This window comes from Hemiscyllium ocellatum, chromosome 4 (assembly GCF_020745735.1).
Source record: "Hemiscyllium ocellatum isolate sHemOce1 chromosome 4, sHemOce1.pat.X.cur, whole genome shotgun sequence".
Lineage (NCBI taxonomy): Eukaryota > Metazoa > Chordata > Chondrichthyes > Orectolobiformes > Hemiscylliidae > Hemiscyllium > Hemiscyllium ocellatum.
The window spans coordinates 4,419,574-4,447,303 of record NC_083404.1 but is presented as its reverse complement, the minus strand read 5'-3'; the positions used below and the strand labels follow the sequence as shown (position 1 = coordinate 4,447,303).

General features: G+C 40.6%; 1 protein-coding gene across 2 annotated transcripts in view; it reads right to left on the bottom strand.

The window, feature by feature from the left end:
• Nucleotides 1-22,485, bottom strand: part of LOC132810548 (YTH domain-containing family protein 3-like) — a 42,790-nt gene extending 20,305 nt beyond the window's left edge. The window contains exons 1-4 of one of the 2 annotated variants that reach the window (XM_060822669.1): nucleotides 22,127-22,485; nucleotides 21,828-21,852; nucleotides 15,625-15,704; nucleotides 2,820-4,388 (exon numbers count right to left, since the gene is read on the bottom strand). In XM_060822669.1, the coding sequence (XP_060678652.1) occupies nucleotides 2,820-4,388; nucleotides 15,625-15,704; nucleotides 21,828-21,852; nucleotides 22,127-22,150 (1,698 nt within the window). In that variant the 5' untranslated portion in view covers nucleotides 22,151-22,485. The remainder of the gene's footprint in view (nucleotides 1-2,819; nucleotides 4,389-15,624; nucleotides 15,705-21,827; nucleotides 21,853-22,126) is intronic. The other variant, XM_060822670.1, reaches the window with a different exon arrangement.
• Nucleotides 22,486-27,730: the final 5,245 nt, after the last annotated feature.

Here is a 27,730-nt window from a genome sequence, read left to right as displayed (position 1 = left end):
TGTCATACATCATGGAAACAGACCTGTCGGCCCAACTGGTCTATGCTGACCAGACATCAAAAATTAATTTCCTGCCATTAGCAAGCACTTGGCAAATATCCCTCCAAACCATTCCTATTCACATATCCATCCAAATGCCTTTTAAAATATTGTATTTGTACCAGCCTCCACCACTTCCTCTGGCAGCTCATTCCATATATGCATCACACGCTGCGTGAAAAGATTGCCCCTTTGACCTCTTTTATATCTTTCCCCTCTCACCCTGAACCTATGCTTCCTAGTTCTGGATTCCCCACCCCAGGGAAAAGAATTTGCCTATTTACCCTATCCATGCCCCCTCATTATTTTATTAACCTCTATAAGGTCACCTCTCAGCCTCCGACACTCCAGGGAAAACAGCCCCAGCCTGTTCAGCCACCTCCTATAGCTCACATCCTCCAATGCTGGAAATATCCTTGCAAATCTCTTCTGAACCCTTTCCAGTTTCACAACACCTTTCCAATAGGAAGGAGACCGAAACTGCACACAAAATTCCAAAAATGGCCCAACCAATGTCCTGTACAGCCGCAACATGACCTCCCAGCTCCTATGCTCAATGCTCTGACCTATGAAGGACACCTTCTTCACTATCCTATCTACCTGCGACTCCACTTTCAAGGAGCTATGAACCTGCACTCCAAGGTCTCTTTGTTCAGCAACACTCCCCAGGACCTTACCATTAAGTGTAGAAGTCCTGCTAAGATTTGCTTTCCCAAAATGCAGCACTTCACATTTATCTGAATTAAACACCATCTGCCACTTCTATTGGCCCATCTGATCAAGATCCTGTTGTAATCAGAGATAACCTTCTTCGCTGTCCACTACACTTCCAATTTTGGTGTCGTCTGCAAACGTACTAACTATACCAGTTATGTTCACATCCAAATCATTTATATAAATGATGAAAAGTAGTCGACCCAGCACCGATCCTTGTGGCACTCCACTAGTCACAGGCCTCCAGTCTGCAAAACAACATTGGTCTCTACAGGAACTGTCACACTCAATTTCCACCCCACTTTCCTCCACGTTCTTAGATGCATCCTATCCGGTCTGGATGACTCGACAACCTTTATTACAGCCAACCACGTTAATTCTTTCTCAAAAAATGTTTCGCCAACCCAATTTATCACCTACGTTTTTTCACACTATGCATCAGCAGCATTGTTTTCCTTGTTAAGGACAAGCACAAAATTCTATTTCTGTCATGTCCTCTGCTTCCCATGCATGGATCCCCGTTCTGATACATAATCAGCACCGCCTCTTACTACATTTCCATTTGCATACCTGAGGCGGCTTTGCATTCAGTTTTATTTTAGTTGCTAGTCTCTTGTCATACTGTCTCATTTCCTTTCTCACAGCACCTCTGACTTTTCTATTTCAGCCATGTTTTTAGTAGTTATCCTTCTTTTAGAAATCCTAATGTGCTGCTTCGAAAGTATACTGCTGTAAATGAAAATTACTTCTTCTAAAATGTATAATAAATCTGTAATATATTCCTTACATGCAATATTTACATTAAAAACCTGCTGGCCAGTCTGAAGCCAACCAACCCCAAAAATCTTCCTACTAACTCTTTCTGCTCGCTGCTTCCCCTCCCAGGTACAGTGTCTGTCAACACCAGAATATCACATCACCTTCACAAGTTTTGACTAATCTTTCCTCTACTTGTTCCATTAGTCCTTTCTCTAAAACACTAGAAATGTAACATTATATATCATATCCGATCATGACTGTAAAAAAGGAATTTTGCTCCTCCAACTGTAAAATTTCCCATGATTTCTATTGTCTTTCACTGTTCCAAAGTGCCAACAATATTTATCAGTTCTGAGTGGTTACCACAGCAAACTCATTGCATGCAACAAATTATACATGTATCACAAATGATCAATTTAAAAGAAACACATTTTACATTAGAAACACCATTCCTCAGACTAAATGCAGCAATGTACTAAATTCTCCCAGTTGATACCATTTAGAGATGAATGGAAAACCATATGTTCAGTAGTTCTCGGAATGGTTTCTTTTGATGACTACTCAAATAAGCAAATATAATCGATTCTAGAAATAATAATACCCAGTTGCACTTAAAGGTCATTCAAATTGGTGATATCTACATAAAATCTTTAAGTGTTAAGTTTGAAACAATATACTGAAATGTTTAACGCAAAAGATAAACATCGTAATCTGGATTCTCAGGTGTTCTAAAGATCTCAGACCTGTATCCGAGAATCAGCAATATCAGGGCGGCACAGTGGTTAGTACTGCAGCCTCACTGCACCAGAGACCCGGGTTCGATTCCCACCTCAGGTGGCTGTCAGTGTGGAGCTTGCACATTCTCCTCGTGTCTGTGTGGGTTTCCTCCGGGTGTACCGGTTTCCTCCCACAGTCCAAAGATATGCAGGTCAAGTGAATTGGCCATGCTAAATTGTCCAGAGTGTTAGGTGCAATGGTCCGGGATAGTGTGGGGAATGGGTCTGGGTGGGTTAGTCTATGGAGGGTCGGTGTGGACTTGTTGGGCCAAAGTGCCTGTTTCCACACTGCAGGGAATCTAATCTAATAAAAAAACCCACAGTTTATTGTTCAACACAGATTTCTGACCTGCGTTGACAATTACCTATTAGATAGGTTGTTAATAAATTGAGAAATTATGGGAGATATAGATATATATTTCATCCTCTACATACACATGCGCTAAATAATAGAAACAAAGAAATTGAACAACAATACTCATAACAAAGCTGCAGACTAAACATCAGTTTCAACATTTATTTTATACTTACTCTACGTATGGCTTCCTCCTCCTCTTGACGCTTTTCATAATGTGCAAAGTCATCAAAGATTGAAGTGGTATGCTTGTAAGTAGCAATTATTTTAAGCACTTGCTTGGCTTTTTCCAGGGGCACCTCCTGTGTGTCCCTTGAATTGGTAACTGGTTTGTTATCATTGTTTTCCAATCGAATATGCCGAAGCTGGTTATTGGGTACATCTTTCACAAAGATCCACTTAACTTCAAACTTGCCCTTCCATTTATCCTGTGACCAAACTCCAGCAAAAGCATTATAGTCCACTGCTGACTTCATCTCAGCCACTCCACAAAAATGTCCACTCCCATTTACACTAAAGAGTAAATAGAGTGGTCCTTTACCATTCAAGGAGCGAAAAGCAGCATCCAAACGTTTATTACCATGTTCAGTACTGCACCAAATAGAGTATTTGATAGAACGGTGTATATCGTCCTCAGAATAGCTTTTAATTATAAATACTCGACCTGTCTTCAGACTCCAGTCAAAATCTTTGGGGTTGTAATTATGTAAGCCCTTTAATTTTTCCAATACAGGATGTACTTCTCCTCCTGACGGTGAAGTGCTTAATGACGCTATACCCAACACAAAACTCTCACTACTTGCTCCACTGGTCTGATTAAAGCTAGCTCCCCGATTGCGAGGAGCCACCCAACGATTTTGTGGCTGCTGCTGACCTTGAGACTGTGACGGTTGAGGTCCTGGATTCTGTGGTTGTTGCTGATTTGTTGGATGGGTCTGAATAGCAATTGGTTGCTGGGGAAGCTGATGCTGCTGAACAACAACTGGAGGAGGCATAACTTGCTGTACAGATGGGACTTTGGGCACATTGCCTTTGTCTTCCCAAGTTCCAATATTCATGTTGTGTTTTATAGGCGGTGGTGGTACTGCAGGTCCACCTAGTCCCATGTTAGTCTTAGGCTTTAATTTTGGCTGAGGCTTTGCTGGTTTCCTCGCAATAGCAGCCCATGATGTAGGTTTAGGTGCTGAAGTGCTCGTTGCTGGGGTGCTATTAGCAACAATGCTACTGCACATACCTGTACTACTAAGAGCAGAACCTACAGTTTTAGTGACAGCTGTTGTCATATCTCCTCCGATCTTCAGTCCAGTCATGCCTTGTTCAATGCTATTTATGCCAGGCACCTTGCTCAAAGAATCATTGCCAAATCCAGCCTGCCCATCAGCTATGGCTCTTCCAAGTGAACTAGGTGGATATCCATAGCTGTTACTGTATGCAGAACTTTGGGTTGACTGTCCTTGAGATCCACTTGCTCCCCAAGTAGAAAAGTCTGCATTCCCAGGAAAAAAGTTAAATCCATGTTGATTCAAAAATGGTGGGGTGCTCCCCAAGGCCCCAGGCTGACTAAATACACCGTCTGGTATAAAGTGATGCTCACCATTGCTCATCTGTCCATACGTTGTTAAGTATGGCATTGGAGGATCTCCCCCTGTTGACCAGGGAGCTTCACCAAGTGAATAAGGAAATCCAATGGAAGGAGCATAATAACTGGGCATGTAAGGATCGGACATTGGTGGGTAGCTGTTGCTCTGCAAGAAATAAAACAAAGTTAAAGCTATAAACATACAAACAAAGACTGTACTTTCTTATTAAGACCACATCTTCTGTAAGGCAAAACACAGCAACAGTTTTCAAAGTATGTAAGCAATTAAAAGGTGCAAAATTGAATTATTACAATGCAGGTAGAGGACATTTGGACCACCAGGTTTGCACTGACCCCACCCCCTCCCCACTCTATCCATGTAACCCCACATGTACCATCATTAACCTAACAAGCTTGCACACTCGAAAAAAGTTTAGCTTAACTAATTCACCTAACCTGGATGGCTCAGTGGTTAGCACTGCTGCCTCTCAGCACCAGGGACCCCAGTTCGATTCCAGCCCAGGGGACTGGCTTTGCAGAGTTTGCACATTCTCCATGTCTGTGTGGGTTTCTTCAGGTGTTCTAGTTTCCTTCCACAGTCCAAAAATGTGCAGATTAGGTGGATTGGCCATGCTAAATTGCCCGTAATCTCCAGGGATGTGCAGGTTAGGTGGATTAGCTATGGGAAGTGCAAGCTTTAGGGATAGGATAGAGACTTAGGTGTGGATGGAATGCTCTTTGGAGGTTGGTGTGGACTCGATGGACCAAATGGCCTGTTACCACACTGTAGGGATTCTATCTTCTAACCTGCACATTTTTGCATTCTGGGGGAAAGTTAGAACACTCCTGAGACTGGAATTGAACCCAGGTCCCTGGCCCTGTGAGGCAGTAGTACTCACCACTGAGCCAACATAACTTAACATGGCTACACAGCTTAAGGTGATTAAATGCTGCACTTCTTTTGAAGTCAGAAGGTGCAACTCTTGTGCCTTCCAAAGTGAGAGTGGCTGACGTTAAGCAGCTCCAATCGCCAATTAAGAGGTTGAGTTTATTTTTAAATTAAATTAATTTAATTCAAAGCTTTTGCCTCCATGTGGGAAAGCTTCTTTACACAATGGAGCAGACTAATTTATTCTCACTCAGACACAACACAAATTTACTTCTAAGGTAATGAAATCTTTGCTTCCAAGTGAATGGCAAGAAGCTAAGCAACTTGAATGCACATTAAACAACCTCTCACTAGTGTTTGTTGTCACAGCAAATTTAATACAAAGCCATTAATAAAAACACTCAATTATTTGGCAGACATTCAACTATCAGGGCATATTAAATTATCAGCTGTAGGAAAAGCAATGATATGATTCAACTCACTTTATAGTTGTATATTAGGTTTATATTATAATCCTAAATTGTTTCAATAGTTAATTCAAAAAAAGTACAAAAGCAAGAAACGGTTATTCTATACATCAAACATTTATTTTTGAGACTTAATGATACCCTGGGAATTCAATTCACTCAGTAAAATTGCTCCAACCTAACTACAAAAATTAAGTTGCCTTATTTCTAGCATAATTACAAATGGCATACGTTTGTACTTCCAAAACTGAAAACTGAAATTAAACTCTGCATTTTTTTGCACAGCAGGTATTTGGAAACTCTTAGTAAACTTCCCAATGTGTCCAACTAGCCATTCTTCAGAGATAAGGACAATGAATATCAATCAAAACCATGCAATCAGAAGTTACGTGCCCAGATGCAGATTTTCCAGTAGCCATTAGTGGCTTGCATTCAAAACTGAACCACAGGTTAATTTTAACTACAGAGGAATCTCCATTATCCAAAGTACACGGGTGGGGAGTACTTTGTTTGGTTAATCGAATTCGTATAACATTGTTCAGCCAAGCACTGGGACCTTGCGATCTTGCCGGAAAATCTGATATTCAGATAATCAAATGTTGGATAATCGAGGTTCCTGTGTGTTCCTAATTTAGGAGCTAGATATAACTCTTCATTTTCACTACTGTATTAGCTGAAGTCAAGAGACAAATCAAAGGACTTTCTTTGTCTACGTAGCTTAGCACTACATTCTGGAAAGTCATAAGTTAGAATGCAAAAGGCAGCAGTTTTACTCATTGCCCCATCTGTTCCTCCTTTGTTTTCCCCATTGACATATAAAAAGCTTACATTTTAAGTCAGATTTCAAGACCAGGAAACTTCATGTGAAGTACTTCCTGCAGAACTGTGCAGTCTCTGAAACCATTAGAAGTAAGATTCTACCAGAGCTTGAAACACTTCACACTAAAATTTGATTTTAACATGTTTCAGTCTGAACAAAGGTATCAACGAAGCTTTTTTTTGCGGGGCCTTAGTTCATACAGATTCTTCACCAGTCCCAAACTAAATTAAATTAGCCTCCACCTTAAATACCCTGCTGTATGGAAAACAGATAATTAACAACATGACATAATGGATTTTAACCAGTCTATTTTGTTTTTGTCATTGACTAATTCTTGGAGGCTTTGCCATCTAGAGTCCACTATGGAACTATCATCACCTACACTTTGGTACAATCTAGAGGCACAATGCCTGAACACATTCTTTCTCACGACAGAAAAGCGTCTTTCTCTGCATGTGAATATATGTAGCTGATAGCAAGTGCAAGCAAGTACTTAATCTTAAAATTGGCTGTTAGTGTAATTCTAGGCACAGTTCGGATTATGTAGCAAGTGCCATCCAACTATGAAATTACATCTAGTATGACATTCCATTGGGCTCATTTGAAATTAATTTAATTAACTAATCTTCATTTTCAAGTCAAAACTAGGGTATTTCTAGTTGTACAACAGCATCTAATGAAAGAAGAAAGATAATTCAGCATAGTTTTTCCAAAGATCTCAGCCTCGGTTCAAATATACAAAATAGGAGCAGGATTCATCCACCAATAAACAAGTTTTTTTCAGTGAATTGGGAAATGAAAATGAAACAACACAGTCAGAAAATGTATACTATTTAAGTGGGCTAGAGGACTTAAAAAAATGCCTACCTAAACCTTTTAGACGGCATTCTTAGTTACAACAAATATAGGTTTCAACAGCATACATGAAAAAATAATTAGCTTTTTTAAAACTATGCTGAAAAATCAGCATAGTAATTTTGTAGGAACTGTAAAACCATCAGTTTTACTTCATTAAACAATTTGCTTTACCAACTTCTACAGATGAAAGATAAAGCAGAGTCTGGTCAACCATGCAGAACAAAACATGGATGAGTAAGGGTTGCATCACTTCCTGTTAACATGGAGCCAACAGATCTCAGTGAAATTAGCTAAATAAAACCAATTCCAATGAGAAAAGAAAATAGCTGGAATGGACAAGGGAGGCTTCAATTCATACCAAACAGTCTGAATTGTACCAAACATAACCACCTGATGAAGCAGCGCTCTGAAAGCTAGTGCTTCCAATTAAACCTATTGGGCTATAACCTGGTGTTGTGAGATTTTTAACTTTGTACACTCCAGTCCAACACTGGCATTTCCCAATCATACCAAACAGTAGTTGAGATGTTTGCATGCAGAAAGTTTAAGGTTTCCTACTCAGACTTTTTTTTGTTGTGCAATAGCCAGAATTAAACTTTAACAAGTGTTAGTATTCTAATCATTTTAGGGTAGATGTGAATTGCATTATACGTATAGCCAGTCTGTCACCCATTGCAATCCAACCATTTTTGATAATTACTCATCTGTACTTGCTTATCTGACTAGGCAATCTCTTGGCATCTATGATACCATGCTAGGCACTTACAATTAGGGCCAGTGTAGAGGAAAAGAAGAATCAGAATTATGATTCTGCAAAGCACCAAACAAAACTGAAACAGATGTACAGTCAATAAAAGTAGTACAGTGTTCCAAAAAGCAGCTATCTTTAGCTCCAAAATGTAAATTTATCGAATTAAAAAATGTTATTTACTTTTCAATAGAAACTAAAGATTTTGAATGTTTCTATCTATCAGGGTAAGCTATTGTGCCCGTAAGCATATATTTACTGACAAAGCAGAGCTAAACACACCATTAAACCTGTAATTTTCATACTGAACAACCAAGATCAGTATGGTGCCTCAGTGGTTAGCACCGCAGCCTCTCAGCGCCAGGGACCCAAACTCAATTCAGGCCTCAGGTGACTGCATGGAGTTTGTTCATTCTCCCTGTGCCTGCTTGGGTTTCCTCGAGATGTTCTGTTTCCTCCTAGACTTTAAGGATGTTCAGGTTTGGTGGGTTGGCCATGCTAAATTGCCCATAGAGTTAGGGTTGTGCAGGCTTGATGAATTAGCCATAGGAAATGCAGGGGGTGGGTGAGATGCTCTTTGGAGGATTGATGCAGACTAGATGGGCCAAAAGGCCTCTTCTGCACTACAGAGATTCAATTAATTAATTTTTGAACAAAAAGAACTTGCACATGTAAAGCCTTTAATGTATGAAACCATTCGAAGAAACTTCACAGATATATACCTGGATATAAAATGAGATGGAGTCAATAGGCTTTAAAAACTATTTGAAAAACAGAAAATAAGTTAGGTTCAGGAAAGAAATTCAAGGATAGGGTATGGTGGTTGCAAACATGGCACTAATTATATGCAAGGAGTAGGGAATTTAGTTGATGTAAAGGTTTATCAGAAGGTATAAAGAATACAAGAGAGCACAGAAATAGAAAGAGTCATGCCTACTAAAGCATTTTCACATGAGAATTGTAAATGAGGTATTGGTGGACCAGGTGTCAATGTTAGTCTACAAGCACTAAAAGTGATGGGCCAATTGTGCTTAGCATCGTGTCGAAACTCACAGCAGCATTTTTGATGAGTTTTGGTTTATGCAGTATGGAGAACAGGAGCCCAGGAGAATGTTTGTATCGTCAAGTCTGGAGGTGATAAAAATATTAGATGAGCATTTCAACAGCAGATGATCTGAGACAGTGGCAGGTCGAAGGGCCTTACTTTAGGTTCCCAGACCTGGTCAAGCTGGCAATTAATAGATCCAGGCAACAGGTTATTGAAGGGGTTATAGTGCTGATTGGTCTGCCCCTCTTTTGTGGCTCCTGTGATCAGTTGCCCATTGTGAAGGAGTAATCGCTGTTACTGGCACAACAGAGGTTTTCACAGACCAGTGGGCATCACAGTGGTTTGTGTATCATCACCCGGGAGAATATTAACTTAATATGTTCCTGTTCATTTTTTGTAAGTTTTGTTAACTGTTTCATACAGTACCTCACCTGGTGCTGTTGAACTTAATTATAGTTTTGCTAAAAAGAACAGAGGGGGAATTTTCAACAGTGGTTTCCAGGCTTTCTGCATGATCTCCATCTGAAATTACAAAATGCTGGAAATGCTCAGCAATTTGGACAATATCTATGGAGAGGGTACTTGAAAGATTAACTCTTCTGCCCGACGATGCTACTTGATCGACTCTGTGCTTCCAGCATTAACACACTTTTTTAAAAGATGACATTTCCTTTAATGTGTAATTTCTTACAAAAGGAAGTCCAAGGCTTCTGTAAATTTGATAATCATAATGATATATTCGTCATAATGAGTACCAGCGATCCTAATTTAAAGATTATCTCATGCAAATTTATCTTCCTATTTCTAATGAGACACATTGAGAAAAATGTCACATTTTTCCCAAAGGGCTGCACAAAATTTCATGAAATGTGTTCACTCTTCCAATTACCCAACTTTGACAATATTCTTTCACATCTTAAATTCTTCCACATTTCACTTTTACTGCTGATATCAAAGTCACAATTAAATCATTGTAGAATATTTATAAATTCACATTACCTTAAGTTTTAAATCCCTGAAATTATCCCATAAATGTGTAACTTTGGATTAATGACTTGTTAAAAAGACTACGCAAAACTTACTAAACACTGGAGTGTGTAAACCCAATCTTTAACTGTGGTCTTGAGTGGAATCAGAATTGTAGAGAGTGGGAGAGATCGGGATTGGACTTGCTGCTGATCTCCTTCAATGAACTCATTGATTCTTACTTAAGGTTCATACAAAGATAGCCCCTTTAGTGGGGTGCTTATAGCTTCTGTAGAAACACATCTCAGAAGGCAACCTTCCGCAGAGACCAAAATAGATAAAAAGGAAAAAAATCATGTTTTCTTGATAGTTTTCTCTCTCAAAGCTTTGACTTCCATGAAAAATGGTTTTATAGGTGCTTACTGTCCTTCAGAATTTCACTTGAACAAACATTAATCATCTGAGTACCCAATTAATCTTTTGGGTTAACTGTAGTTGGACATATGCCTGAAAGTTTGATGTTACATCATGAGTGATCACGTTGACAGTGCAGCAAATGTTAGGTCCTCTGGAGCTGTGTCACTGCAGATATACAACCCAGGGGGAGGTTTCAGATAGGTGATCTGACAACCTCAGTCTGCACAGGATAAAACCATTTGATTTCAAACTTAGGCAAACTCTTTGAAGAGCCTTGGGAAAGGTTGATGGGCAGAGAGATCTGAGAGTGCAGGCCCATTGTACCCTGAAAGTTGCTGCACAGGTGGATAGAGTGGTTAAGGCGGCATATGGTATGCTTGTCGTCATTGGACGGGGTATTGAGTATAAGAGCTGGCAAGTCATGTTAAAATTGTACAACACATTGGTTTGGTCGCATTTAGAATACAGTGTACAGTTCTGGTCGCCACATTACCAAAACGACGTGGATGTTTTGGAGAGGGTGCAGAGAAGGTTTACGAGGAGGTTGCCTGGTATGGAAGGTGCTAGCTATGGAGAGAGGTTGAGTAGGTTTGTTTTCATTAGAAAAAAGGAGATTGAGGGGGGGACCTGACTGAGGTCTAAAAATCCTGAAGGGTATAGAGGGGGTGGATTTTTTCTAGGGTGAAAGATTCAATAACAAGAGGTCAAGCTTTCAAGGTGAGAAGTGGAAAGTTTAAGGGGGATACATGCGCTAAATACTTCACACAAAAGGTGTTGCCAGCAAAGGTGGCAGAGGCAAGCACGGTAGATTTATTTCAGATGCGTCTGGACAGATGCAGGAGTATATGGGGAGCAAAGGGATACAGATGCTTAGGAAGTGGGCGACTGGTTTAGAAAATGGATTTGGATCGGCTCAGGCTTGGCGGGCTGAAGGGCCTGTTAATTTTCTTTGTTCACTGATGTTTTATTGAAGTGATGTTTTAAGCTTGTATCTTTAGTGTTGGTTGATTCTAACATTAACATACTGAATGTTAATGTTAGAATCATTGAATTTAGAATAATATTTGGAAATTGTAATAATCAAACTAATCATTTCTGCAATAACATTTTACAAATGGCTTGTGACTTTATTAATATACTACTAATGACTAATCATCGGAGCATTAGGCTTTGCCCATAATCCATCTGAAATGTGAGTTAGATTAAGTGTGTGTCATTTGTGGTGGTATAAGTGGAAGTCATTTAATGCAGTGATTTACATTTCTGAAATGGATCATGTCCCACTGGTAGATTTGCTGTTAAATGTTCTAATGCGTCATTTTCTTCATTCAATGCAGTCTAGCAAATGCAACGAACTTCCTCTGCATGGTTTACCCCTCCTAGTCAGCTGTATATACCAGGATCAGAAGCAACCTGCATAGCTCGAGAACCCACTGCCACCATGGTCAGAGTCAGGAAATCCCTTTGACTGGACAGCTCAAACAATCCCATAAACGCAAGCCAAACATCTTCGCTTTGAAAAGGCCAGTGGAGACCTGCTCCATTATTTCGAATAAAGGCCACAGCAGGACCTCATTGAAAGTCCAGAGGCAAAGCAGTCTGGAAAAAAGTCCAAATCCCAAAGTTTGAACATTACTTTTCTAGATTGTTCTCCTGGGTTATTTCCAACAGTATCCAGGAAACAATTCCAAATTGTTGCACTCATGTGCACACTAGCACTCAGCTCCTCTTCAATACAGGAATCAAGATTAAATTGGAACTCAGAAGCTACTGATTCTTGCAGAATACAGACTAAGCACTATTGATAATTATTTCAAATACTTTACTGATGATTGGAAAGCACCAGATGAGTATTTATAAACAACTTGTGTATATTAAATATAATAAAACATCCCAAAGATTTCCTAGGAGTGTTGCCAAATAAAATTTGAACGTAAACTATGTAAGGAAATATTAAGGCAAAGTTTGAAAATGAGTTTCTTAAAGAGAGACAGACTTTTAGGGAGGGAATTACAGGGCTTAGAGTCTCAGCAGTTGAAAACTCAACCAGCAATGACAGCGAAATTAAAATCAAGGATTCTCAATTGGCCAGAATTGGATAAGTGTAGGTATCTCACAGGGTCACAGAACTAAGATGTGATCAAAGAGATAAGGAAGAGTATAGTCAGACAGATCTAAAAACAAGAATACCAATTTTAAAAGAGATGTAGAGTTTGTAGAACAGAGTACATGAATGATGAAAAACATTACCTGGTGAGAGACAGGGCAAAGTTTGGTATGAAAGAGAGTACAGACAATAAAACATGAGAAATTAGATAGTAGCCCATTGGACAGTTTTGTTCGTAGATAACAAAGGCATGAAAGAGGATGTCAGTAGCAGGAGACAAGGACAAAGACAGAGGAGGTAAAATTAGACACTCTAAGCGATATTGTCACTGTGTGATCAGAGGTTCATCTTGTGACTAAATGGGACACCAAAGTTGTGATCAGTCTAGTTCATCTCAGACAGTTGCCAGAAAGAGGGATAGTTTGTAACAGGAAGCAAACAAATGGCTTCCATCTTCCTACTATTAAAGTTGAGAGAAATTTATGTTTAAGCAGCATTGATAGTCTTAACAATTGAAGTTAGAGAGGATGACGGAGTCATATGTGGTGACAAGTAGACCTGGGTGCTATCAGGGTACATTCTGAAACTGATGGTGCATTTTCAGATAATATTGCTAGAGGGAGGGTTGATGATAAATCCTTAGGGACATTTAAAGGTAGCTGCAGAAGCCTATATCTGGACAAGTAAGGAACAAACTGTACATTCAAAAGTTGAACCTGACCTGATTCTAAATAGGGCTCTTACATAAGTTGCCCACTCCCCAATATTATCCAGTTAACAATAACTAATGACAAGTCTTTCATGCCAGCAAATGTATAGTATTAAAAATGCAGGGAGGAATCAGCCAATCCAATGAAGGGACACTGAGTGCAAGCACATGCAGGTGCGATTGAGGGAGGAAGCAACAAAATTGCATTTATAATACATCATACAGGAGTTTCCCACAGAAATTCATAACTTATTCAACTTAATCAAGTGACAAGATTATTTCTCATGTTAGCAAATGTAACAAATCCTGTATGATGCAACTGAGATGACCAGATCCTTTTATTCAAGGAAAACAGAACAAGCCAGGATAGGGTTCCAGAACTGACAGTGTTATAACAATGCTATAAATATTTTACAATCATCTGGGTTAGAGATAGCATTTACAATTAACATATCAAGAACACTGAAGATATGGGATGTCAACACAGGGCATGAACCAGCAAGGTTCTGATCAAGAGCACACCCAGTTTTAATTTATTGCAAGCAACCCATTTAAGTGGTGACTGGCAACTGCATAATGGAAGTTTATACCCACAACCTTTTTAGGGATTAACATTTGCCGTAAAATGCACCAGTACTGCAAGGGCAAGTATCAGAGGCTTGCATAGTCCAAACAATAATATATGCACAGATTTATCACTTCATCCAAGAACATGCATATGCATCACGTCTGCTGACAGACTATGGATCCCCCCTTGTAACATTATCTTTTTTAGAATGGCAAGGTTCTGAATGATTTTAAGCTTAGCTGCAGAATTTGAGATTATGATCAGATTAGACTTACAGTGTGGAAACAGGCCCTTCGGCCCAACAAGTCCACACCGACCCGCCGAAGCGCAACCCTCCCATACCCCTACATTTACCCCTTACCTAACACTACGGGCAATTTAGCATGGCCAATTCACCTGACCCGCACATCTTTGTGACTGTGGGAGGAAACCGGAGCACCCGGAGGAAACCCACGCAGACACGGGGAGAACGTGCAAACTCCACACAGTCAGTCGCCTGAGTCGGGAATTGAACCCAGGTCTACAGGCGCTGTGAGGCAGCAGTGCTAACCACTGTGCCACCGTGCCGCCCATCAGTTCAACTTCAGCACAGTACAGTACCAAGGAAATTGTGCATTGTTACAGGTGTTATCACATGGAGAAACAAACCTATCTGCAGCTTGGGTGGCTGTAAAAAATGCCCTCTCACCATAAGAGAAGTAGGGCTATTCTTTCAATATCTCTACACAGGACTTTGTTGAGGGCTCTTGTTCATAATGGAAGTGTCCCTACTTCTGGACCAAATCATACCTGCTCCAGAAGTTCATCATTGCGCCTAAAATTAAAAATAAAGGACAGAACATAGCTAAATGCAAATGTTTTTAGCTAGTTTATTAACTGATTAAGGTGGGACCTGCACTTAATAATTCAATGAATTAAAAGTGTTTTCAAATCAGACTGCCCACAAGTATTTTACAAATGTTAACTGTTTCCTTACCAAAAAAAAAAGACAAAGTTTAAAATGAAGTTCTGGAAATAAAATAACATGCTGCTAGCTTGTGTTTTTAGGGACTTTTTAAAATTTTCTGGTCAACCTTTACTTCAAATTCCCTGTCTTCTTCCTGAATGGTGACTCAACAGCATGTCACCCAAGATATTTTATCTTTAGGGCGCTGAAAGGAATTTGCAACAGAGGATTGTTACTTGCGCATTAGGAACTGCTTTCTTTTGATGTATTCTCAAACGCACAAGTGCTAACTTGTCAAATGTCTTGGTATTGAAGTGATTTAATTGCCAATTATAGCAAGTACCTAAAAATACTTGTGCTGTCTCCAACAAGCCCAATTTCAGCAGCAACACTGAAAAGTAAGGGGAGTGGTCCAAGAGACAAACTTCAGGATACCATGAAGGCAGCAGAGTTTGTTGGTGTTTTAATACAGATGCTAGCTGACAAGATTTCTGGCCACACCGGTTCCAGAAACGCTATGCACCTAGCCAAAATATCTCCACATTATTTGCCTTCAAATTGTTCTTTGATGGGATTGTTATTCACTACTGCAACTTTCACACAAATTATTTAGAGTATTTTTCAAGATAGAAAATTCTGCCTTCAGCATGCTGCACAAGAAAATATTTCTTAAAAAAATTAGTTTTACCACTGCATTTAGTACAGTAATTTCACATATTATTTGATAATACCATTAACAAATTCATGGCAATAAAAGCTTTCCATTATAAATACATTTCCAATTTTAACCAAGTAATGTACACAAAGCCCAAAATTTAATGAATTTTGAAGATAATTTTGAAGATTAAATGTTAATTACCTGATTCGTCTGGCTGGTTAAATAAGGTTCAAAATCATCATCATTCACTGTGTCTTTTTGATGCATCGAACCGTTCTGAACTGTAATGGAAAACGTTCCATTAGAAGATGTCCCTTAAATAATGTAGTCACCTTTGAAAATCTAACTTTTAAAGTTTATTTCACATCGAATCTGATGCATCCTGTTACGCTATCCAATGTTAGAAAAAGGACAGGTGCCTCATGAAATGCTAATGAACTTATAAATGTAGTTTCAGAACATACTGTATGAACATACATAGTATGCCGAACTAGAACATTATGTATTTGCACAGCAGATCACGATCTTTCTTCAAAAAAAAAGGTATTATCTCAAAGGGAGATCTCAAATAATTTAGAACAGTAATATGGATACAAAAGATATCTCGCATAATTACATGACATATCAAAACTCAAATCATTAATAGTCCAAAATAAACATTCACCCTTCCAAAAAAACCTCACTAAACCAGGATGATGTATAGTTTTACAATTGTATAAACATTCCACTATGAAATATATAATGTATGCTGGTTAAGGTGCAATATTAATGCCAAAATAAATCTAACTGCATGGGTAAACAAAGCCTAAGGTCAAATTTTAATTATTTGTTCAGTGAAGTGTGTAAATTCCAATTTGAAAGTGTAAGCAATTTAATATTCTTAGTGAAATATGAAATATAACATATGCACATGCAATTTTTTTGTATATAATTGGCTTTTCAGAGACATTACTCAATCAAGTTAAAGTTGTCTTTTTGAAGGACTGAATTGTTATAATGTTGATGACAATCAATTCTGCTGTATTTAGTAATCGCATTTGAGGCAATAAGATCAATTAATTACACACAAATTCAGGTCTTAAGAGTGGGCAAAAATATGATAGATGGAACACAGTGCAAAGTACAAGTTATCCATCTATGTAGTGAAAGTGTTTTTGGATGGCGGGAGAACTGCGGACACATTGAATTCAGAGGAAATCGGGTGACTTTCTACATGAACAGAAGTTAGTTATTATGCAGGTGCAGTAAACAATTAGATAGACAAATAGTATGTTAGCTTTTGTTACAAATGGAATATAAAAGTATAAAAACCATTATTAGTTATGGAGGACATCAGGGAGACCATACCTAGAATACTGCATGCAGTTTCCTTTACTTGCTCTAGAGGTGTAGGCAACCAAAGGTCACAAGACTGGTTTCAGTGATGAGGGGCATTACTTCATGAGGATTTGATTGATTGATTTGATTTTTCATGTCACATATACCAAAATAGTGAAATGTATTGCTTTGAATGCTAACCTGAAAAATCATACCTTACGTAAGTACACCAGGGTAATAGAGCAGAATGCAGAATAGTGTTTCTCTGCACTTGCTCTAATATGAGATGTCCATATAGAAGTCTGATGACAGAAGAGACATCAACAAACTAGGCTTATCTACAGTCACTGCAGTTTAGAAAAATATGACATCAACATGAAACAAAATAGAAAGTGATACCCCTGAACACTGATATGATCACTGCCTCAGAATAAGGGGTTCAGTTACTTAGGATTGAGACAAGGAGAAATTTAACACTACAGTGGCAAACTTCTAGAATTGTCTGTTGGACAGCTATGGATACTCATTTATTGAACACATTCAAGGCAGAAGTTCATAATTTGTTTAGTGTTAAGGCATTTAAGGGATTTGGGAATGGTGCTGAAAGGTAGAAAATCTTGCTGAATGGTCTACTGCAGTTCTTATGTTCTAGGATCAGGCAATTCCATGCAGTACATCTCTATGACTCTATAATGATCAATTTCAGTGCCTGGTTAAAGGTTCCAGCATTAATTAGCTTTTTTTTAAAATTGGTTTCACATCAGTAACTATCTGATGGTTCCAATACAGTTCCATTGTTTTTATTAAAACTTGAAGAGTCCCTGGTGCAAAACTAAATGAAAGTCAAATGATTTGGTGAAAGGACAAGAATATTATAACATATAATAGATAAGTGATTATCTATCTAAGTATACTCACAAAAGCTAAGGTAATCATGGGATAAATTCATACACTGATTAATCTAGAGCCATGGACTTTTACCTTTTCTCATTTTAGGAATTTTGCATGAGAAAGTATGACATTTAAAGGTGATGGACAGGAAGTACACAAAAATGCAACATTTTCTATTCCATCATCTTTATGGCAAGTCAAAAAAAGCTGCCGTATAATCATAAAAACATATTGCAATATTACTTTATTAATATGCAAATGTTTGTTTCAGAGGGCCCAAAATGGAATTCCAGTTGATTTGAAAATAAATTGATTCACATATCAATAAAGTAGCTGTTATTAATAAATTTAATGCAGGTGTCAAATCAGTTGTAGCCATTTAGGTTTCAGTGAAATCCTTTATTTCTTCATATTTCTCTTTGAAGAGGCACACAAATTGTTGAATACAAGAGTTAAAACATAAGCTATTATAGCCACATGAATAATTGGGAATCCCAATGTGTCCATTGTATTTCTACTCTGACCAAATAATAAATAAAGTCACTGTAATACATTTAACTGCTAAGGGCACAAAGTATAACATATGTGAACTATATTTTTTTGGTAAACAACAAGACAAGAACTAAGCAAGTATGTTGTTTGATTGAGTGCTTGTTTGGTTATAGAATGGCAGAAGTAAATCGTTGTACGTAAATTACACTAATCTGTATTGTTTGAGTAAAAGATATTTTGCAGTAGTGCATGTGGTTAAATGTACCTGTGCCTAGTTAGCAATTTCACACTGGATTACACTGCACAAGACATGCTATTTCCTTGTTATACTGCTGGGCACACAGCTGACTTCCATTTTGTTGATAAATGAATAATTTTGTCAAACAGTCTGAGTAGACATCAACTATCAATGCAGCCAAGGTCTGAGAAGGTGAACAATTAACCTAACTACAAAATTCAAATTTGCAGTTTAAGATTGGAAATGCAATGCTCAGTTATTAGTATTTCAAGACAATTTTCTCAAAAGACATATCCACTGCTAGAAAATGGTCTGAACTTCAGGTTTTGCTTCCATCAGATCAATTGGCCAGTGAGTCAGTGCCAGCCAGTGATCAAACAAATTACTTCTGCATACCATTCAAAAGGTGGAAAATCTCAGAACTTTTAAAACCGGCCTCTCTACAGCTGGAAATCAAACCTCAACAGTTTAACCACTTGAGTTCACACCAATAGGGACCAGTACATAATACAATCAGCTGGGTGCACCAAGTATGCACAAAAAGAAAGACAATTGGGTACATTCTTACACATTGTTCATCGCACAATGTAGGCATACCAAAAGACCACTGGGAATGTGCTATTAGGCAATCTAGACACACCAGAGTTGTGGGCGTCTACTATCACATGTGGGCACACCAACTGAGCACTGGACATGTATTACTGCATAATATGTTATCACACCATGTGAGCACATTGAGTGTGTTAGGTGTGAGCTATGACACAATTTGGGTATACAAAACAACGGATTTTCCTGAAGAAATTATAAACATTTTACAATGCTACAAGAATTAAATTGCCAACTCACTTTCAGCTTCAAATATGATGGCTCAGATTGTTCTGTCAAAATAACAGAGGCTGATGGTGCTCAATATCATTTATGTGCAAATGACTTAAGACAAAAAAAATCAGTAACTAAACTTGATTATTCAAAATTGATGTACCAGTTATGCCAAACTATTATTTTTGCTGCTCCTCGGATGTTGCCTGAACTGCTGTGCTTTTCCAGTACCACTAATCTAGAATCTGGTTTCCAGCATCTGCAGTCAATGTTTTTACCTTATTTTTATGAAAGCGCATCTTGCCAACTCTGACCTCTGGAAAGTATTAAATGATAAAATTGTGTCCGCGCACGTAACTTATGAACCAACTTGCCGCACAATCACCATCATAAATGTAGACTCTCAACTCATTAGACTTTAGTTGTGGCTGGAGACTTGAAAAACTTCCTGTCTCTCATTTGTTTCAATCTAATCTCTTTTCTCTTTCTCCTCTGTAACTGGTCTGTACCTGAATTTGGTCACCAATTGATGCTTTGCACAATGATTGACAATTCATTTCACAATTCTTCAATCTGTTTGGTTATGAGGACACAATTTCTTGTCCTAGTTCTAATTACAAGAGTCCCAAATGCCATCACCCTTTCTTCACCATTATCAACTTGCATTTTAATTCAATATTAAAAATCTACACATGCAAAACCAAGGATAACCAATCAGATACAATTGGATGTCCTGCTACAAAAACTTCCCTTCAATGAGGGGGGAAAAGCTGATCACCTACCAACACCCAGCCCACCCCCTCCACTGTAGGTTATATACAGCTCTATATGGCATAGTCAACAAGTAAAGCACAGGAGGTGAAAGAGAACACGAATTGAAACAGAAAACAAAAGTTGTTTCTTTAGTCTTCAGATACAGTTCTTCAATCAAATAATTCATAAATTGAATAACTTCTTTGAATATCTAAAATTTAATTACTGTATGTCATCATCATAGAAATGTACAGCACAGAAACAGACACTTCAGTACAACTCATTCATGCCAATCATACACTGTTTACAGTCTGGTTGAAGATTTGTAGCTCGGGTGTCCGTTGTTGTGGTTCTGTTCGCCGAGCTGGAAGTTTTTGCTGCAAACGTTTCGTTCCCTGGCTAGGGAACATCATCAGTGCTATTGGAGCCTCCTGAGAAGCGCTGCTTTGATGTTTCTTCCGGTATTTATAGTGGTTTGTTCTTGCCGCTTCCGGGTCCCACGCAACTTTATCACCAGATGCCTAAGAGATAGACCACGGAACGAGGACATGCCACAACCAAAAGGACTAGCCACACTACCATATGTCAGGAGCGTCTCAGAACTGACAGCCAGACTACTGCGACCCTTAGGACTCATAACAGCACACAAGCCAACTTCCACACTCAGACAACAACTCACTAGAACAAAGGACCCAATAGCCAGCACGAGCCAAACTAACGTAGTTTACAAAATACCATGCAAGGACTGCACAAAACACTATATAGGACAAACAGGAAGACAGCTAACAATCCGCATCCACGAACATCAGCTAGCCACAAAACGACACGACCAGCTATCCCTAGTAGCCATACACTCAGACAACCAGGAACATGAATTTGACTGGGAAAACACTACCATCATAGGACAAGCCAGACAGAGAACAGCCAGGGAATTCCTAGAGGCATGGCATTCATCCACAAACTCCATTAATAGACACATAGACCTGGACCCAATATACAAACCACTACAGCTGAAACTGACACCCGGAAACGGCAAGAAGATCCATCAACAGACACATCGACCTGGACCCCACATACAAACTACTACAGCTGAAACTGACACCCAGAAGCGGCAAGAACAAACCACTATAAATACCGGAAGAAACATCAAAGCAGCGCTTCTCAGGAGGCTCCAATAGCACTGATGATGTTCCCTAGCCAGGGAACAAAACGTTTGCAGCAAAAACTTCCAGCTCGGCGAACAGATACACTGTTTACATTCAAACACACACAATCTTGGCTGAGTGCATCAAAGATGCAACAGAACTGTCCAGGTGTATTAAGCACTTAAAAGAAAATGTGCTCAAAAGTCAATTTTATCCATTTAACTAAAATAACAATTTTACTGCATTTATAAACAATTCAAGGCTTCAAACTATTGCACAAAAGATAATAAATCAATTTTAAAAGCAATATCAACATTTATTTAATAACCTCAACTAAGAATCTGCAACAGAAAAAAAAGAATTACAGACTTATAAAGTATAAACAAATGATAAAGCACCATGAACTTCAGCCTGAACAGCTGTGTAACCACATTCAGACATAGAAAATCAAGATAAATTAATACTTGGTTCAATTAGGTAAAAGGTGGGAGGCTCATTTTCCCTGTTCGGGGACAAGCTTGAAATCATGTCTTGCGATATGAATACTGAAAGTGTTAAGTTTGGTATAAGGGCAGAAAACACTTAAAAGTTTTCAAAGTTTGATTTAATGAATTCAGAAATGAAATAAAGAGGTGCTGATGTTAGGAAAATCAAGTTAAGCGCGCTCTGGCAAAGCAAACGAAAATATACAAAAATGTCAAAGCACTCAGTCTGTGAAATCAAACAGATTGAGTAACGGACCAACTCACCTTTACTTCCCTGGCCTTTCGGTCTCTGATGTAGTACCGTGTTTAATAGAAAGCAAAAAATACAAAAGAAAAGGAAAACAAAAAAAAAACACACAAAAAAGAAGAAAACACCCGTCAGTACCTTATGGAAATTCGGAATTAAATATTAACAACTCTATTTCTTTTTAAAAACACAAAAAAAGCACACGCACACACACCTTGTAATGAGATTGTAAACGGCAGGAAATGCTGAGGGGTAGAGGAGTCACGGCCTGTGAGGCGGTGCTCCAGACTCGGCCCTCTCTCCGCCTGGCACTCACCTGATCCACGCTGGTAGCAGACATTCTTCATCAAAGGGCGGGCGGGCGGCGGGCGGCGGGCGGGGGGCAGGGGGCTCGGCCTCCGGGCTCGGCCGAATCCTCTTCAACCCGCGCTCCCAGCACCAGCCTGAGGCGACACCGGCCCAGACAGGTCAAAGGCCCAGCAGCAGCAGCAGCAGGTGGCGGTGGTGGACGGCGCCGCGGTGTGTTTAATCCCCGCCGTGTGTGCCTTTTCTCGCCCTCCCCGGCGCTGCTCCGGCTTCCTCTCCACGACACACTGACTGACTGACTCCCTCTCCCTCACACACACATACAATGGCGGAACACTCCAGCAACCCACTTCCGCTCGCAGCCTCTGACCTTCCGGTCCCCTGACGTCATGGCATGAAGGACACAGTGAAGTCAGGGAGGGAGAACGCCCAGCGGCGATTGCAGTCCTCCCGAAGCAGGGGGCGCACGCCCGGGAGGACCCGCAACACGACGTGTTGAGGTGGAAAACGGCGGCGCCGGCTGCCATTACAGTCCTCCTAGTCGGGGAGGCGCACATGCTGGAGGACCCCAACACAGACAGGCAGCGGGAGAAAGCGACGGCGCCTGTTGCCATAATAGTCCTCCAAAACCAGGGGGCGCACAGCTGGAGGTCCCCAGCATGAACAGTGATTCCAAACAAAAAATGCTAAAAGCTCAGAGAGAGCTAATGTTCCCAGTGCAGATGTGATTTGGGTAGTAGTGTTGGATTGGGGTGTGCAAAGATAAAAATCACATAACACCAGGTTATAGATTAGACTTACAGTGTGGAAACAGGCCCTTCGGCCCAACAAGTCCACACCGACCCGCCGAAGCGCAACCCACCCATACCCCTACCCTAACACTACGGGCAATTTAGCATGGCCAATTCACCTGACCCGCACATCTTTGGACTGTGGGAGGAAACCGGAGCACCCAGAGGAAACCCACGCAGACACGGGGAGAACGTGCAAACTCCACACAGTCAGTCGCCTGAGTCGGGAATTGAACCCGGGTCTACAGGCGCTGTGAGGCAGCAGTGCTAACCACTGTGCCACCGTGCCGCCCATTTATTTGGAAGCACTAGCTTTCAGAGCACTGCTCCTTTGTCAGGTGGATGTGGAGAATAAGATCATAGGACACAGAATTTACAGCAAAGGTTCACAGTGTGATTTAACTGAAATTATATATTGAAAAAGACCTGGACTGTTTAAGTCTCATCTCTTAGAATCGGCATGCTGGTTTCAGTTCTTTCATATGTAAATCCAGAACTTTTTTTAAAGTTGCATTCTCACATGAACTTTTAACAATTGTTTTCATGTCGACCCAGATAACGCAGTTCAGGTGTGAGCTGTCCTGTGTGAGGCTGTCTGTGTTCGAATGGTCAGACTGATTCTAATCTAAAAAAGGGATTCACAGAACCTTACATGGATTCATGCAGTTTTTGAGTAAAATAAAATGTAATTCTGCAAGTACAGATTCACCCCACAAACTTATATGTGTATGTGTGCATGTGTGTGTGGGGCAGGGGGAGGGGTATGAGTGTGTGTCTGTGTCTGAGTGAATGGAAAGGGGTATAAGTGTCTGTGAGAGGGTGTGTGTGTATGGGAGTGAATGTGTGAGTGTATGAGAGAGCCTGTGTTTGAGGGAGCGTCTGCATGAGTTATGGGTCTGTAGCAGTGTGAGTGTATGTCTGCTGCAAATGTGTTGCTGGTCAAAGCACAGCAGGTTAGGCAGCATCTCAGGAATAGAGAATTCGACGTTTCGAGCATAAGCCCTTCATCAGGAATCCTGTGTGTAGTGCAGTGGGGTCACCTGTAGTGTGACATGAACCAAGGTCTCGGTTGAGGCCCAGCCCCATGAGTACCGAACTTGGCTATCAGCCTTTGTTCGCCCACTTTGCGTGGTTGCCTGTCCCGATGCTGCTTTAGAAGGTGGTCACCCGAAGGTCCAAGATCGAACGTCTCGGACTGCTGAAGTGTTCTCCAACTGGGAGGGAACACTCCTGTCTGTTGATTGTTGTGCGCTGTCCATTCATCCGTTGCCATAGATTCTGCTCAGTCTCACCAATGTACCGTCCTTACAAAGACATTCTTGAGTACTTCCAAGTGCCCGTCATGTTTCTCCTCACCTGAGCAGATCCTGTGTATGCACAGGGCTTGTCCGTAGAGGATGGCTGTTTTAATATGTTTCAGGTGGAAGCTGGAGAAGTATAGCATTGTGAGGTTATTGTGGGTTTGCGGTAGAGTGAGGTGCTGAAGTGCCCATCCTTAATGGAGATACATGTGTCCAAGAATGAGACAGATACTAAAGAATAGTCCATGGTGAGTTTGGTGGTGGAATGGTACTCGTTGATATCTCTGTGTAGTTGTTTCAGTGACTCCTGAAAAAGAGCCCTGAAAAAGAAAATGTCATCAATATAGCAATCCACAGAATTGGAAGTCCTGTGCAGAGAAGAAGTCCTGTTCAAACCTGTTGGCATATTGAGGTGCAAATTTGGTCCCCATGGTTGTTTTTTGTGTCTGGATGAAGAACTAGTTGTCAAAGATGAAAATGTTGTGATTGAGGATAAAGCGAATGAATTGTAGGACGGTACTCAGATACTGGCAGTTGTTGGTGTTGATGCTGAGGCTGTTGCTGCGATGCTGACATTATGGGGAATGCTGTTGTAGAGTGCTGAAATGTCCATTGTGACGAGAAATCTTCCCGGTTCGACTGGTCCATGGGTGCTGAGTTTCTGCAAGAAATCTATAGTGTCACGACAGAAGCTGGGGGTCTCCTGTACAATGAGTTTCAAGATGCCTTTGACATAGCCAGAGAAGTTCTCACACAGGGTCCCAATGCCTGATGTGTTGGTTTTGTGTACCTTCAGAAGATTGAAGGTCTTCTACCTACATGAGAAGTACGTGGGATGATGGCGTGTAGGGAACTCTGAAGGATTGGATCTAAAGTCCTGATCAATGTATTTAGTTCACATTTTTAGATTCAATGTTTTGGATTAGAATCAGTCTGAACATTGGGGCACAGACAGCCTCACAAAGGCACCTCACACCTTACATGCATTATCTGAGCCAACATGGCACCGATTGTTAAAGTTCACTTGAGAATGCAACTTTAAAAAATATTCTGGCATTTACATATGAAAGAACTGAAACCAACATGCCGATTCTAAAAGATGAGAAACTTAACAAACAGTCCAGGTCTTTTTCAATATATAATTTCAGTTGCATCACACAGTAAACCTTTGCTATAAATTCTGTGTCCTACGATCTAATCCTCCACAACCACCTGATGAAGGAGCAGCGCTCTGAAAGCTAGTGCTTCCAAATAAACCTATTGGACTATAACCTGGTGTTGTGTGATTTTTAAGTAAAAAATGAGGTCTGCAGATGCTGGAGATCAGAGCTGAAAATGTGTTGCTGGTTAAAGCGCAGCAGGTCAGGCAGCATCCAAGGAACAGGAAATTCGACGTTTCGGGCCAGAGCCCTTCATCAACCAAGTCTAGATGACTCTTCTTCAGAGCTGAAGTGAAATGAGAAATGAAGAATGAGCTGTGATGGTCTGGGCTGCGATTACAGTCCTCCTAAGCAGGGGGCGGTAACTCTGGAGGACCACAACACCACATGGTTTGGAGGAGCCTGTGTTAGACTGGGGTGGACAAATTTTTTTTTAAAAATCACACAACAGCAGGTTATAGTCCAACAGGTTTATTTGGAAGCACTAACTTTCAAAGTGTTGCTTTTTCATCGCAACACGACAGGCAGAGAAACAGAACTGTGGTGTCAGCTGCGGTTATAGTCTTCCATTGTCGAGGACGGGCACTCTGGAGATCTTCCAACCCACCCCCAATTTAGAATATCTGAGGGCTGCGGCAATGCCAGCTTCAATTACAGTCCTCCAAGGCGAGGGGGTGCTCACATTGGAGGACCTTCAGCCTCCAAAATGACAGGCAAAGGAAGATTGAGCGTTGGTGTCAGTTACTATTGCAGTCCTCCAGACTATCTCAAAGTGATCTCTGATTTGCAGTGTAAATTTCATCCTTTGTCTCATTTAAGTCTTTAACTCAAATCTTCTTTCCTTCCTTTAAAGTGTTAAGGATCTCAAACGGTACTGATGAATACAAATAGCTCTCCTTCACTTTACTTTGTCTCCGTCCTCCACTCAATCTCGCCCTTTGCCGTGTTTTCACAATTCCCTCTCAATTTCCTTTTTCTAACTGGAATTATAATTTCTTAACCTCATCCTGTGACACCCCACATCATTGAGCCACCATATTTGAAAACAGAGTACAAAACTTCAACTTAACAGCATAAATGTGGGAACTCCTGCTTCTGATGATGTCACCGTGTTGTTGCAGAGGTCCAAGCGAAAGGAGGAGCCCAGGGACAGACAGTCTCCAGCACCTGGAGGAGCGGGTGAGAGGACACATCAAGACCTGCAGATCTAGAGAAGCAGACAAGGGGAGACATTGAGGCAGGCACACTCCCTGAAATGGTGGCTTACCACCCGTGTTGTATTTTAGATTAGATTAGATTACTTACAGTGTGGAAACAGGCCCTTCGGCCCAACAAGTCCACACCGACCCGCCGAAGCGCAACCCACCCATACCCCTACATTAACCCCTTACCTAACACTACCAATTCACCTGATTCACACATCTTTGGACTGTGGGAGGAAACCGGAGCACCCGGAGGAAACCCACGCAGACACGGGGAGAACGTGCAAACTCCACACAGTCAGTCGCCTGAGTCGGGAATTGAACCCGGGTCTCAGGCGCTGTAAGGCAGCAGTGCTAACCACTGTGCCACCGTGCCGCCCGTGTTGTATTTGGCTCTGTGGGACTTGATGGACCAGGACATGCTGGAAGTGTCTTAGATTAGATTCCTCACAGTATGGAAACAGACCATTTGGCCCAACAAGTCCACACAACCATCCAAAGAGTAACCCATTCCCCAACCCTATAATTACCCCTGACTAATGCATCTAATCCTTTGAGCAGTTTAGCATGACCAATTCACCTAACATGCACGTCTTTGGATTGCGGGAGGAAACCGGAGCACCTGGAGGAAACCAATGCAGACACTGGGAGAATGTGCAAATTCCACACAGTCACCCGAAGTGGGAATCCTTGCCTTAGGGAAGGAAACTGCCATCCTTACCTGGTCTGGCCTACATGTGACTCCAAACCCACAGCAAAATGGTTGACTCTTAACTGCCCTCTGGGCAATTAGGGACAGGCAATAAGTGCTGGCTTGGGCAGCAATGTCGTCATCCCCTGAATTAATAAAAAAACTCACATGCTTCTGTGTGGGATATGAATTGAATTTATTGTCATGTGTACCAAGGCACAGTGAAAAACTTTGTCTTGCTAGCAATACAGGCAGATCACAGAGTTAAGTAGCATACAAAACAAAAACACAGGTACAGGCGAATGTTAAGAGTTTGTGAGTCCATTGAGTATTCTAATAACAGTTAGGTAGAAACTGTTTTGAAACCGGCTGGTGCGTGTGTTCAGGCTTCTGTACCATCTCCCCGATGGTAGAGGTTGTAGAAAAACATTGCCAGGGTGGGATGGATCTTTGAGAATACTGGTGGCCT